This window comes from Candoia aspera, chromosome 2 (genome assembly GCF_035149785.1).
Source record: "Candoia aspera isolate rCanAsp1 chromosome 2, rCanAsp1.hap2, whole genome shotgun sequence".
In the NCBI taxonomy this organism is placed as follows: Eukaryota; Metazoa; Chordata; class Lepidosauria; order Squamata; family Boidae; genus Candoia; species Candoia aspera.
Window position 1 is genome coordinate 250905028 of NC_086154.1, and position 13604 is coordinate 250918631.

General features: G+C 38.9%; 1 protein-coding gene across 1 annotated transcript in view; it reads left to right on the forward strand.

The window, feature by feature from the left end:
• ATP8B1 (ATPase phospholipid transporting 8B1) overlaps positions 1-13604 on the forward strand; it is a 51640-nt gene that overhangs the window by 13687 nt on the left and 24349 nt on the right. The window contains exons 4-13 of the mRNA XM_063295789.1: positions 246-344; positions 971-1032; positions 2928-3000; positions 3093-3163; positions 4267-4349; positions 6787-6945; positions 7190-7278; positions 9154-9344; positions 10954-11162; positions 12594-12637. Coding sequence (XP_063151859.1) covers positions 246-344; positions 971-1032; positions 2928-3000; positions 3093-3163; positions 4267-4349; positions 6787-6945; positions 7190-7278; positions 9154-9344; positions 10954-11162; positions 12594-12637 — 1080 coding nt within the window. The remainder of the gene's footprint in view (positions 1-245; positions 345-970; positions 1033-2927; positions 3001-3092; positions 3164-4266; positions 4350-6786; positions 6946-7189; positions 7279-9153; positions 9345-10953; positions 11163-12593; positions 12638-13604) is intronic.

Sequence of the window (13604 nt, forward strand, 5' to 3'; positions counted from 1 at the left end):
AAAGTGTTTGGTTTGAGGGTGGCATTCTCAACCTGATTTAGGACTCTGATTCATTGCTGCAATTATCAAATTCTACATTGTTTTTTAACTTTGACCAGCATTGAGTTACTGTCCGTACCATATAGATACACATTGCAGCTATCAGATCTGTCCCTAGGAATCTGTCAAATAGTAAGCAACCTTGGATATCTATGCAGTGTCTTACAAAAATAAGTAACTGGTGGGTTTTGTTCTTTTGATTGCAGACAATTCCTCAGATAACAACGCTGTCTTGGTATACTACGATGTTTCCTTTACTCCTGGTCTTGGGTATCACTGCAATTAAAGATCTAGTGGATGATATTGTAAGGATTTTTCTCTGTTGTGTTTCACCTTTTTTCAAACCTCCTATTAAGACTGTTAAAAGATTTTCAAGAGGGCAGCAAGCAAACAAAAAACAGAGCAGACTGCTGGGTTTCCTAAAATAAAGAAAGGAAAGGCATGATTGTGCTTCCCAAAACAGTATATATAAATCTTTTGCAATTATTATGCTCATTTTTTTTAATCCATTCAATCATGTCCAATTCTTGGAGACTGCCTGGACAGGTCCCTGCAGTTTTCTTGGCAAGGTTTTTCAGAAGTGGTTTGCCATTGCCTTCCTCCTAGGGCTGAGAAAGAGTGACTGGCCCAAGGTCATCTGGCTTTGTGCCTATGGCAGGACTGGAACTCACAGTCTCCTTGTTTCTAGCCCGATGCCTTAACCACTACACCACACTGGCTCTCAACCTTGCTGTTAACAAATTATTTAATTGCCTGTAATACTATTTTCTGCCTGTGGGCCTCTGAAGTATTAGATACATCATCCCCATCCACCAAAAGTAGAACCTGTAATGAGAGGGATCTTGTGGGAGGAGAGAGACTTATAGTGTTACAATAGTTGTTATTATTTCTTCAGTCTTTTTAATTTCTTTTCATTCACTCCTCCTTTAAGGCACGCCATCGGATGGACAATGAAATTAACAATCGAACATGTGATGTGATCGGGGGCAAGAGGTACTGCAGTGAGATATTTCATCTAATCTATATTGCTTTCTGCAGGTGCAATGGTTATTAACTGGGGGGCAGGAAAAGTGAGGACACTCATGGCACCCCCATGGAAAGCCTTCAAGAGCTACAGACTATAGTTTGCATGTCTGAAACATGCTGCAAATTCAGAGTAAACTTTGTTGTAATCAAGAATACACGTTGCTACTTCAAGATATATTGTTTCTTGGAAGGGAGATAAAGTGACACCCCACCCCAGGAATCAGGACCATTACAAAATCATCATCATCTGGTTCTATGGGGGAAAAAAAGTCAGGGTTCCCAGCCAAAAAGGGTAAAACAACTTTTAATTTATTCACAGCTCTTCTTCTGTCAAGATTTATGAAAATAAAGTGTGTACTGGGGGTGGCGATCAGATTATACAATCATCAGGACAAAGGAATACACTTTGATAATACGAAGATTATGGTTCTCAATCTATTTTTGCCAAGGACAGCCCATATTCTGATCTGGTGGAGAATTAAATGCATTATATCAATGTTTCTCAACCTTAGCTAATGCTGGCTGTGGTATTCTGGGCGTTGAAGTCCACCCACCTTAAATGGCTAAGGTTGAGAAACATTGCATTATACCAATCTTTTTTATCAATGATTCCAGATAGTAATTTTGGTTTGCACAGTATGTATAAAAATCTATTAAGCCAAACTGTGTAGCAGTATCTGGTGGTTCTTTCTTTATTGTCCCTTTCTCATGGTGCCACCTGAAGCAGATTGTTTCATTCTGCTGTGGAATCAGCTATCAGGGATTGTGCATGTTATTCACAATCCAAGTGTAGAATTTAATATTCATGATACTTGAAGTTGTTAAAGATTTTATTTCTGTCTACAATGGCTATGCAAATATTTGATTCTCAGATTCAAGCAAATTTCTGAATTGAACCAGGTTTCTGAAGTAAGTCAGGTGACAGCTTCAAATTGGCTCAGTTTAACCTACTGCACGGCTTTTTGTGCAAACACACAATTACTTTTAGCTTTCAAACTGGTTTGATTTAATTTGAATTGATTTGGAAGTCCAGACTGGATAAGATTTTCAAATCAAAGTCTTGGATCAGATCACCTTAATCTGAATTGAACTGGTGATCTGACTCACATCCAATTTGTACAAATCTAATGTTTACAACCTAGCAGTTTGAAAACATGCAAATGTGAGTAGATTAATAGGTACCACTTCGGCGGGCAGGTAACGGCGTTCTGTTTAGTCATGCCGGCCACATGACCACGGAGGAAGTGTCTACGGACAAACGCCAGCTCTTCGGCTTTGAAATGGAGATGAGCACTGCCCCCTAGAGTCGGTCATGACTGGACTTAATGTCAAGGGAAACCTTTACCTTTACTAATGTTTACTAAGTGGTGAGTTTGCATCAGTTGATAGATAATCTTCAGCCATGTGCATAACAAATAACTAAATAAACAGGTCCCCTTTATTACAAGCTTAATCATAAGTTATGATTTTAACTTCAAGTTTTGGAGAAATAAAATAAGGAGGAAAAATCAGATTTATACATTTTAAACCAGTCTCTGTAATCCTGCAGGTTTATGGATACGTAAGCACAAATGTTTTAACCTTCTCTGATAAGAAGGTCGATATTCAAATAAGAAAGAGAACATGAGATTTAAAAAATAATAAATTGTAATTATTTCTTTTCACACTTTTTGTGTTATGCAGAATTGTCCGCTGCCCAAAAAGGTTGTTGTTTCCTGAATAATACAGTGTTTAGTGTGCATGTTATACATTTTAAAGTTTTTATAGGGAAGTTTGCATTATTGTTCTATATGTTTTTTGAGCAAAATGCCAGAGGCTTCACTTTAAATTTCATGTGTTTATGTAAATATCTTTTTACTTAGGTTTCAGAACACAAAATGGAAAGACATTGTAGTTGGTGATGTTATCCGTTTGAGGAAAAATGCATTTGTTCCTGTAAGTAGAAAGGCTTTGCACGTGTTTAAATTTGCATGGAAAATTTAATGTCACGATTATGTACATTTAATTCATTTCATTTATTTAACCAGGCTGATATTTTATTGTTGTCCAGTTCAGAGCCCAATAGCCTTTGTTACGTAGAAACAGCTGAATTAGACGGGTAAGTCTGTTTATTCTCACTTTCACTCCTCAAATATGCCAAAAACAGTGCTTGTGTGTTGTCTTAACAACAAATCTATATTTTTACGGAGGGAATTTTAGGGGATATATTTAAGCTTGTTTTGTCCATTATTTTTGATTCCACTTGCCTGCATAGGACAAGAAGGAAGTAAAGCTGAAGAATTGTTGTTGAAAACAGTATTTTGGCTGTACATTACAGTTCATTATTATGAACATACATACTGTAGATCTTGCTTTTAAGAACCGCACAAGTAATTCTGTCCGGAGGATGTAAAATATGAACGAGACAAATGCAGCATGACCAATCTGTTAAACATATAAATTGTGTTTTTTCTGTACATTATGGCAAGGCTACTGCTTATAACTTCCTCTTTTAAAGAGGAATTCATCACTCCTGTGGTTCAGTTGGTTTGGTTAGTTGTTGCTCTCTTATCTGGTCCATATAATCACAGCATGAATAGCATGAACAAGTTGACACAAACAGCCACAAGCAGCCATTTCCCATTGTGATACAATGGAGGGAAAAAGAAGACAATTAGCCATGTGGATGTGAGAGCTGGCTTTAAATAATTCCCATTCCCATCCCAATCCTAATTTCATCAAAACTATATTCTGCAAATTTGTTAAGAAAACCTGTTTTTGTTTTCCTTAGCAAAATGATATAATTCCCCAAAATGACATGTACCAACATATCATATTTCTGTCATCCTATGCAACTTATTTTTGCACTTCGTTAACAAAATGCATTCTGTAAATTAGACTTAATGGAGGAAAACTGTAGAACAGCTTTTAATCTACTGTTTAATTACCTGGCTGTTGTGCCTGTCTAGAAGTTGGAATCCAACTCATTTTCAGATATCAAGCAGGGAAAGCCTCTTTTGGACCTATAGATTTTGCCACTGTTGCTTTATTCTTCATATATTGATTTATCACATTTTAAATAAAATAACCAGAGAATAAGAAAGACATAATGGAAGCACAAGTAAATATATGCAGCAAACTTAAAAAAGAACTGAAACACTCCATTTATCTTGTTAAAGTTCTGCCACTGCGACTGATGTTATTTTTTCCCCTCTCTGCTAGTGAAACCAACTTAAAGTTCAAAATGTCACTGGAGATAACAGACAGATGCCTTCAAGAAGAAAGTGCGCTTGCAGCATTTGATGGTTTGTTCAAGCATACTTTCCTTTTTTTTAATATATTAATTATCTTTAGAGATTTATCTTCCATCAAATCCAATTTGTCCAGTCTTTAAGACAAGGATTTTTCACATGTACATAGAAATACATTTATTTTATTTATTTTATTTCTTATTCAAATTTCTATCACCACCCATCTCCCCCCAAAAAGGGGGACTCTGGGCGGTTAGCAAACTCAATAAGTAAGAAAGCCCCCTTAACATTAGGCATTGCTGTTCCCATTTATTTCTTAATCAGGATGCAGAAGCTAAGTAGTTAAACAGAAAAGAATCAACAAGTGCCTTTATTTAATGGAAATATAATTAGAACTTAATGGCTTCTACTAAGAAATAAAGTAACAAAGAAATAACTCACAAAAGTCTCAGTCATTTGTGAGTTTCTCCATAAACTGCTTTATTAGGTGAAATTCTGCAAGCGATGCTTACATTGAACGAAAAAAACGGAGTGTGTTCCCATCACACATCATAGAGTGGAAAGTATTCAGTTTCTGCAGAATTCAGTGGGTTGCATCTAACCTCATGGGAATCCCATGGGACCAATTCTCTGTATTCTTATCCCAATAACCTTCCTGGTCTCCCACGTGGAAGAGAGCATTTGGGAGCCCCTCTAAATAGGATAGACATGAACACAGAATGAGGGGGAATGGGCAGTCCCTAAAGACTGGCTGGAATCACTATCTTTGAAAAGAACTCCCATTCAGCATAAGGTGTCTCCATTTATTCTGGGGAAGAGGGATGTCCCTGCCCCTTAATCCCTGTGCTACTGTTGTTTGCAGACGCAGTTCCAGAAGCAGTGATATTTTGCACCTTTTATCTTACTGACATTAGGGGAATTAGAATAAAGATTCTAATTCCCCTAATGTCAGCAAAGATTCCCTGCTGGTTCCTTTTGTTCTGCTTTTTCTGGAAAGACAGATACTCTTAGGTGCACCCTTCCAGCTTGGCTCCGATAAGAAGAATGCTTTACTTCTTTCTTTTTTCTCCTTTTTCCCTACCACGAGATTAGAAAGCTCAGAGGTGCAAGCCTTCTGTAGCAGGAGGTAATTTCAGTAATAAATTTTACTTGTTACTTTGACTATAAGCCTCTGTCTCTAAAATGGTATTCAGGAGCTTGTTTTGGTTCATACAAGTAGGCTGTGCTAAATACATGCCCCTGGTGAATGATCAGGAGGATTCCCACTAGGGTTCTTCAGATTTTTCATGCATGACCCGCCATTTTTCAGAGGCCTTCCAATGTTCTAGGCAGCATTTTCAAGAGGCTCTAAAATGGGTCAAGAAAAGGAGTAGCACCTGGAATCCATTCCTACTTGTGAAGTATAGGTAGACCTTGTTTAGCGACTGCCTTGTTTAGTGACTGTTTGCAGTTTCGATGATGATGAAAAAGTAACTTTATGACCAGTCCTCACATTTACAACCTTCACAGGTCTGTAAAGCAAAGGAAAGCTGAAGTACAGGTAGTCCTCACTTAACAACCATTTGTTTAGTGATGGTTCAGATTTACAACGGTGGTGAAAAAACTGACTTACAACTGGTTCTCGCGCACAACCATCACAGCGTTCCTGTGGTCACATGATCACAATTTGGGCGCTTGGGGACTGGTTCACATTTATTTATTTATTTATTTATTTACTTATTTATTATCCCACCTTTATTATTTTTATAAATAACTCAAGGTGGTGAACATACCTAATACTCCTTCCTCCTCCTATTTTCCCCACAACAACAACCCTGTGAGGAGAGTTGGGCTGAGAGAGAGTGACTGGCTCAAGGTCACCCAGCCGGCTCTCATGCCTAGGGCAGGACTAGAACTTCCATACCACGCCTGATTGGCTCTTGGGCTGAGAGAGAGGGACTGGCGCAAGGTCACCCCGCCGGCTTTCATGCCTAAGGCAGGACTGGAACTCACAGACTCCTGGTTTCTAGACTGTTGCCTTAACTACTAGACCAAACTGGCTTTATGACCATCGCGGTGTCCCATGGTCACATGATTGCCATTTTCAACCTTCCTGGCCAGCTTCTGGCAAGCAAATTCAATGGGAAACCGCATAATTTGCTTAACGAACATGTGGATCACTTAACGACTGCCACCAAATAGGTTGTAAAATCGGGTTGGATTCGCTTAATGACCACTTTGCCTAGCAACTGAAATTCTGGTCTCAATTGTGGTCGTTAAGTGAGGACTACCTGTAAGATCATAAGTACAGTCATGGTTTCACTTAGTGACCACTTCGCTTAACAACTGAGTTGCTGGTCCCAATTTTGGTAGCTAAACAAGGACTACCTGTATTGCATGTCATCTACTGTTCACTTTTAAACAGAGCAGCTTGCCATGAAAACATTTAAATACAATGTTGTGATCCAGAATTTTTTCTTTCCTCTTGCTGCTCTTTTTAACAACCTTCTAGGTTTGATAGAGTGTGAAGAGCCTAACAATCGTCTAGATAAATTTACAGGCACCTTGATATGGAAAGGAAAAAGTTATGCTTTGGATGCTGATAACATTTTGTTACGTGGCTGTAAAATCCGAAACACGGATGTGTGTCATGGACTTGTCATATTTGCAGGTATCTATGTAGTAACTGGAATATCACTGTTGCCTTTTTGATGTAAAAAAAAAACATTTTTTTTTCACAAATTTACATTCAGTAGAGTTTTTGACATGTTAAGACTATGATAAATAGTACAACATACTTAAAAATTGCCAAAAGATTCTTCGTATGCATCTAAGAAAATAAATATATATTATTAATATGTGTCTGAGAGTCTGAAAGAAATGACATTTACACCGTAGTTTTTATGTGCTTTTAGGGGCAGACACAAAAATAATGAAGAACAGTGGGAAAACGTGGTTTAAAAGGACTAAAATCGACTATCTAATGAATTATGTGGTGTACACGGTAAGATATTTCAGTTTACTTTTCCTCTTTGGCATTTAGAGTTAACAAAAGCTGTTTTGTTTGTTAATCTGTGTAAGTCAAACATTTATTATGGTATCAGGGAAGTAAGCTATATGTTTCCTTGCAACCAGTACTGACAAAGAAAACCCAGGATCCATATTTATGAGGAAGCATCTTCAATGCATCAATATTTTATTTTATTTATTTATTTATTTTCTATCCTGCCTTCATTGTTTTTATAAATAATGCAGGGCCCCCGCCTAACATACCTAATTCTCCTTCCCCCTCCTATTTTTCCCACAACAACAACCCTGTGAGGTGGGTTGGGCTGAGAGACGGGGACTGGCCCAAGGTCACCCAGCCGGCTTTCAGGCCTAAGGCGGGACTAGAACTCTCATACCACGCCTGATTGGCTCTTGGGCTGAGAGGGAGTGACTGGCCCAAGGTCACCCAGCTGGCTTTCATGCCTAAGGCAGGACTAGAACTCTCATACCACGCCTGATTGGCTCTTGGGCTGAGAGGGAGTGACTGGCCCAAGGTCACCCAGCCGGCTTTCAGGCCTAAGGTGGGACTAGAACTCTCATACCATGCCTGATTGGCTCTTGGGCTGAGAGGGAGTGACTGGCCCAAGGTCACCCAGCTGGCTTTCATGCCCAAGGCAGGAGTAGAACTCATGGCCCCCTGGTTTCTAACCCAACACCTTAACCACTAGACCAAACCAGCTCTCTTTATATGTCTCTTTATATGTCTCTTTAGCAGCAGCCTATTTAGCAAGAAAAGAAAAAAGAAACCCTAATCTTCTGCATTTCATAATGCCTCTTCTTAAATGCAAACAGTGAAGGAGAGAGCCTGCTGCTCCCTAAAGAAGACCAACAGCTCTCGCTATTATGAAGTTCTTCCTAACATCTGTTCAACCCACTGATCCTTATCTTGCCACCTGCAGCAACAGACAGTTGCTCTGCCCTTTGTCCTTTATGACAACCTTCCTCAGTTATTTAAAGATTATCAGATTGTTATGAGAGTTACCTTTAGACTTACCTTTGCAAGCTAAAAGTGGCCAATTCTTTCAGCCGTTTCTTGTAGGGTTTGAACAGTGAGTTCAAGCCACTGTGAAGATTCTGGAAATAAAAAGGAATGCATCTAATTATTGTTATTTCTCTTGTGCATTATACTATGCAATTTTTGACCTAATTGTTTTGGATTCATATCAATAGTGCAGATACAAGGTGGTAACAGATGTAGTTTTGATACTGATTCAGTCTCTGTATTGCTGAGTTGCCCATACTAAGTCACTTCTTAGGACTCATTAGCACCAGTAGTGACCAAGTCTGTATTTTTTCCCCACTTCAAGCACCAGTGTGTTAATCTGAGATTATTCATGATATCTGTTGTTGTTCAGTTGTTAAGTCATGTCCGACTCTTCGTGACCCTATGGAGCATAGCACGCCAGGCCTTCCTGTCCTCCAGTCTCCCGGAGTTTACTCAGATTCATGGTCATTGCATCGGTGATGCTATCTAACCGTCTCATCCTCTGCCATCCCCTTCTCCTTTTGCCTTCAGTCTTTCCCAGCATCAGGGTCTTTTCCAGTGAATCCTCTCTTTGCATTAGATGGCCAAAGTATTTGACCTTCAGCTTTAGTATCTGTCCTTCCAATAAGCAGTCAGGGTTGATTTCCTGTAGGATTGACTGATTTGACCTCCTTGCAGTCCAAGGGACTCTCAAGAGTCTTCTCCAGCACCACAGTTGAAAGCATCAATTCTTTGGCACTCAGCCTTCCTTATGGTCCAACTCTTACAGCCATACATCACTACTGATATCTGGGGGATAGAATATTATTGCAATAATAGCATTGTTTTGTTGTGTTTACATTTCAGATTTTCGTATTACTCATCTTGGTATCCGCCGGTCTGGCTATTGGACACACTTACTGGGAACAACAGATTGGCAATTCTTCTTGGTATCTCTATGACGGTGAAGATACATCCCCTCCATACCGTGGTTTCCTTAACTTTTGGGGCTATATCATTGTGCTTAACACCATGGTTCCCATATCCCTCTATGTGAGGTAAGAAAGACATGAACCTTCATTATGATTGGAGTATAAGCAATGAAGTTGTTCTAATAGGTCCCAATCTTTTGGGAGCCAAGAAACAGATTTATGTTTGGAGAGTATGCTGGGACATGGCTGTGAGGATGGCATGGGCAGTCATAAAATACCCATATATATTAGAAAGCAAACTGGTGAGATTGCTCCCCACCACCATTTCTAGTCTTTGAGGATGATCTCTCACCAACTCAGCTGACTTCTATCCTTTTCTCTAAACAAGTGACTAGACTTCAACTTGTATAAAAATGCCTCTGGGCATATGTGGGGCCCAAAAGTGTTCATGGAAATAATAACTATGTTTGAGAGTATTTATATATTTGTTTAAAAGGATTTTTTTTTTTTAAAAAGTGAGCCATGGTGATTGTAGCCTTAATCCCACAAGAATTCTTTGTATCTTGTTTCTCCTACAAAACTTAGAGGACAGGAAACTGGTACATGTAGACAAGAATCAAAGCTGTTTTCCACAGTATGACATTTACCTAAAAGGAAGGCAGCTTTGAATTTAAGATGGCCCAAGAGGAACAGTAGAGATTAAAAGCAATTATTAACACAAAGATCTCCTTTCACTCTCTTCTCCATTCCTTTTTCCCTTGAAAGAGAGGAGAGGGCAGAGGGAGTACATTGTCTGAGGTCAGTGCAGTTGGTCCTGAATCTTAGTATTATAGAGTAATTGGCTAGACTGGGCTGTCTCCACATTGATACCGTAATCAGTAGGGACAGATCTTATCCTCTAAGCAGGACTAAGGAATGGACAACATCCTGGCTGGGATTGTACAAGATGCTAAGCTAGGGAAGATTTAACTTGGTTAATTTCTTTTCAAGAAATCTTTTTTCTTTTATTAACTGAATACAAAAAACAAAAGGAATACACAGAATTATAAAGAAAGGAGAAAAATGCTAAAAAAGGAAACAAAAGACATATGGGCCAAATATTCACAGACACACTTGGGTTAATTTTGTAAACCAAGGCTAAAACTATCCAAATTTAGCATATTGTATGAACACAGCCACCAGCTGCTGTCTTTATTTTCTTCTTTCTTTACATATTCACAGTGGTTAAAGAGAAGCAGAAAAATTTCTCCCTTCTCTGATTAGGGATGTGAGTTGGCAGCTTTGTAAATGCTAATGTAAGAAATATGTATTCTGATAAAAGATTGTTTTGAATTTAGAATGCCAGACAGTTTTTCTTAGCATTTATAGAATCTTAAGAGTTGGAAGGTGGATTGTTGAGACACATCTGTATTTATTCTGTGCAGGACTCCAGATCCAAAGCATCCTTGACAGATGTCTGTCCAGCCTCTACTTATACATATTTGGTAAAGGGGAACTCATCACCTCTCTTAGGAATTGGCCCAGTTTTAAAAATCCAAGTTGATTTATATATGAAAATGCATCTATTAAGACTTCACATAATTCTATAGTTTTCAATGGCCCCTTCAGATTCAGGAGCTGCTTGATTCATTGGTCATTCCACAGTCCTTCTATAGAATCTGCAAGTCTTGTTAAATGACTTTTGTGCACTGAAGTTCTGAAAACTGGGTAAACTTTGTTGTTTCTTACTCACTAGTGTTGAAGTGATCCGTCTGGGCCAAAGTTACTTTATCAACTGGGACTTGCAGATGTATTATCCAGAGAAGGATACAGCTGCGAAAGCCAGAACTACCACTTTGAATGAACAGCTGGGACAGATCCACTACATCTTCTCAGACAAGACAGGCACACTGACACAGAATATCATGACCTTCAAAAAATGTAGCATAAATGGACAAACTTATGGTAAGCCTCAGTTTCACAACAAATGAAATTGATTACCAAGACATTCATGGCATCATGAAAGAACTGAACAATTCGTTGACATGAAAGTCATACTGAAAGAATGCTCATCAGAAGTTCCTCATCAGATTAAGGAGGTTTGAGGACCAAGTGGAGTGCCACAAGGATATGTCCAGAATCCCCCACTCTTCAGTATTTTCATTAATGACTTGGATGATGAGGTGGAGGCAATGCTTATCAGATTTGTACATGATAAAAAATTGGGGAGAATAGCTAATTCCCTGAAAGGTAGAAATAAATTTCAAAACTAGGGTATTGACAGGTTGGAGAAATAGGCTGGAAGTAACAGTACGAAGCTGGACAAATGCAAAGTTCTTCACTTAGGAAAGAAAGTCAAATCTGCAGGTATACGATGTGGACTATCTAGTTAAGTAATAGTACTTGTGAAAAAAATGGTTGGAATAGTTGATTTCAAGTTAAATATGAGCCAGAAGTGTGATGTGATTAAAAGAGGGCAAGTGCAGTTTTAGAACAACAACATCAACAAAATTGTACTTTCCAAATTATACATTTCCCTCTGCTTGGCTTCAGTCAAACCCCAGCTCGAGTGCTGGGTACAGATTGGGGCACTACATCTCAAGCAGGATCCATCAAATTAGAACAGGTTCAGAATTGTTCAGGGATTAGAAAGTAAGACCTAGAAGAGAAATTGAAGGAGTTGTTTATGGTTAGCTGTGATAAAAGACTATGGTATATAATAGGACTGTTCAAAACCTGAAAGGGTGCCACATAGAAGAAGGTCAAAACCTGTTCTCTCTTGCTCCAAAATGCAGGGTATGGAATAATAATGGAAGGCAGATTCTCACTGAGTGTTAGGGAAAAGACAGTGGGCTCCTCTTCATTGGATTGTTGAGTATTCAGGTGAAAGCTAGGTAGCCATCAGTGTGAGATGCTTCTATTTGGATTCCTGCACTGAGCAGAAAGGTAAATGCAAAGACCTAAATTGCCCTCCCTACCTCTATGATTCCATGAACTATTCCTTCACCAGTTAGTATAATTAACTTACAGGATTGCCTGCTACAAAGATAAGGTAGCCTTGAGTGACTGTAATAAAACATTAGGCAAATGAATCTAATGATTCACAATATGGCAAAACCAGATGGTAACTGTGCAAACAAGTATTTCCCATTCTCCTGGAAACCCTTAGAAGAAGTTCAGGTTGATCTACCAGATATTATTAGCTATGTCTAATGGCTGGAAGATGAAATTGCTGATAATCTTGCCTGAGCTGTGCAAGATTCCCTTCATGGTCTGTTTCTGTGCATCTTTGACAGTCTACTAGTAGAAGCAGATGGTTGAAGTAGATAGGTTCTTTTGATAAAACAAGATAGTGTTTGCACCATAGTGGATATTTTATTTTGTTTTGTTTTTCAGGAGACTGTAGGGATAAAACAGGCCAAGAGCATAATCATCCAGAGGTAAGTAATTTTCAGTAGGAAACAATTTATCTTAAATTGGCAGAATTCCAGGAAAGAGTGTCTGTCTCCTGCATACATCTCTTACTACTTCAAGGAGAGAGGAAGGGGGCAGGTTCATGCTGTTTCTAAGTGCATAGACCAGTGTTTCTCAACCTTGGCAACTTTTAAGATGTGTGGAATTCAACTCCCAGAATTCCCCAGGCAGCAGGCTGGCTGGAGAATTCTGGGAGTTGAAGTCCCCACATCTTAAAGTTGCCAAGGTTGAGAAACACTGCTCTAGCTTATAGAGTTGTTGTTGGAGAAGATAAAACAAAGGGCAACCCCATTGTTTGCCACTTGGAGCTTCCAGAAAAAAGGCTGATTATGATGCCTGGCTGGGGAATTATGGGAGTTGAAGTCCACACGTCTTAAAGTTGCCCAGGTTGAGAAACACTGGGGTAGATTATGGACTGAGACTCTGAAAAGCATGGGAAGCAGGTGTTTTTTTGAACCTTGGGCTGTAGATGGTGAGCCAGTGTCTGTGAGTCAATATTTATTATCTCAGAGACAAACTAGATAATACTTGGAATATGTATCACCTTGCTCCATTTCCTTATTTACTTGCATTAAATTTAAGCACTCAGTGAATCAATCTGGATTTAATTCATCATGAAGGAAACCTGGTATTTCTCTTTTTCCCTTTTCTTCTCAAATTCTACTCCCTGCTGGAGCCAGTGGAAGTATCTAAAGGAGAGTAAGGGATGGTTATAAAAAGGCAGGGCCACATGTGAGAAATGGAAAGGATTAGTTTCTCTCCTGGTCCTGATTGAGGTCAGGGAAACTTAAAATTAATGAAAATAAAATTGGAAGCTGGATAAAGTGATACAAATTTGGTGGACCATCTAATTAACCCTAAAGAAGGTTATTTACTTGGATTCAAGGAAGCCATACAAGATGATGATGATGATGTTGCTACATGTAATATGTA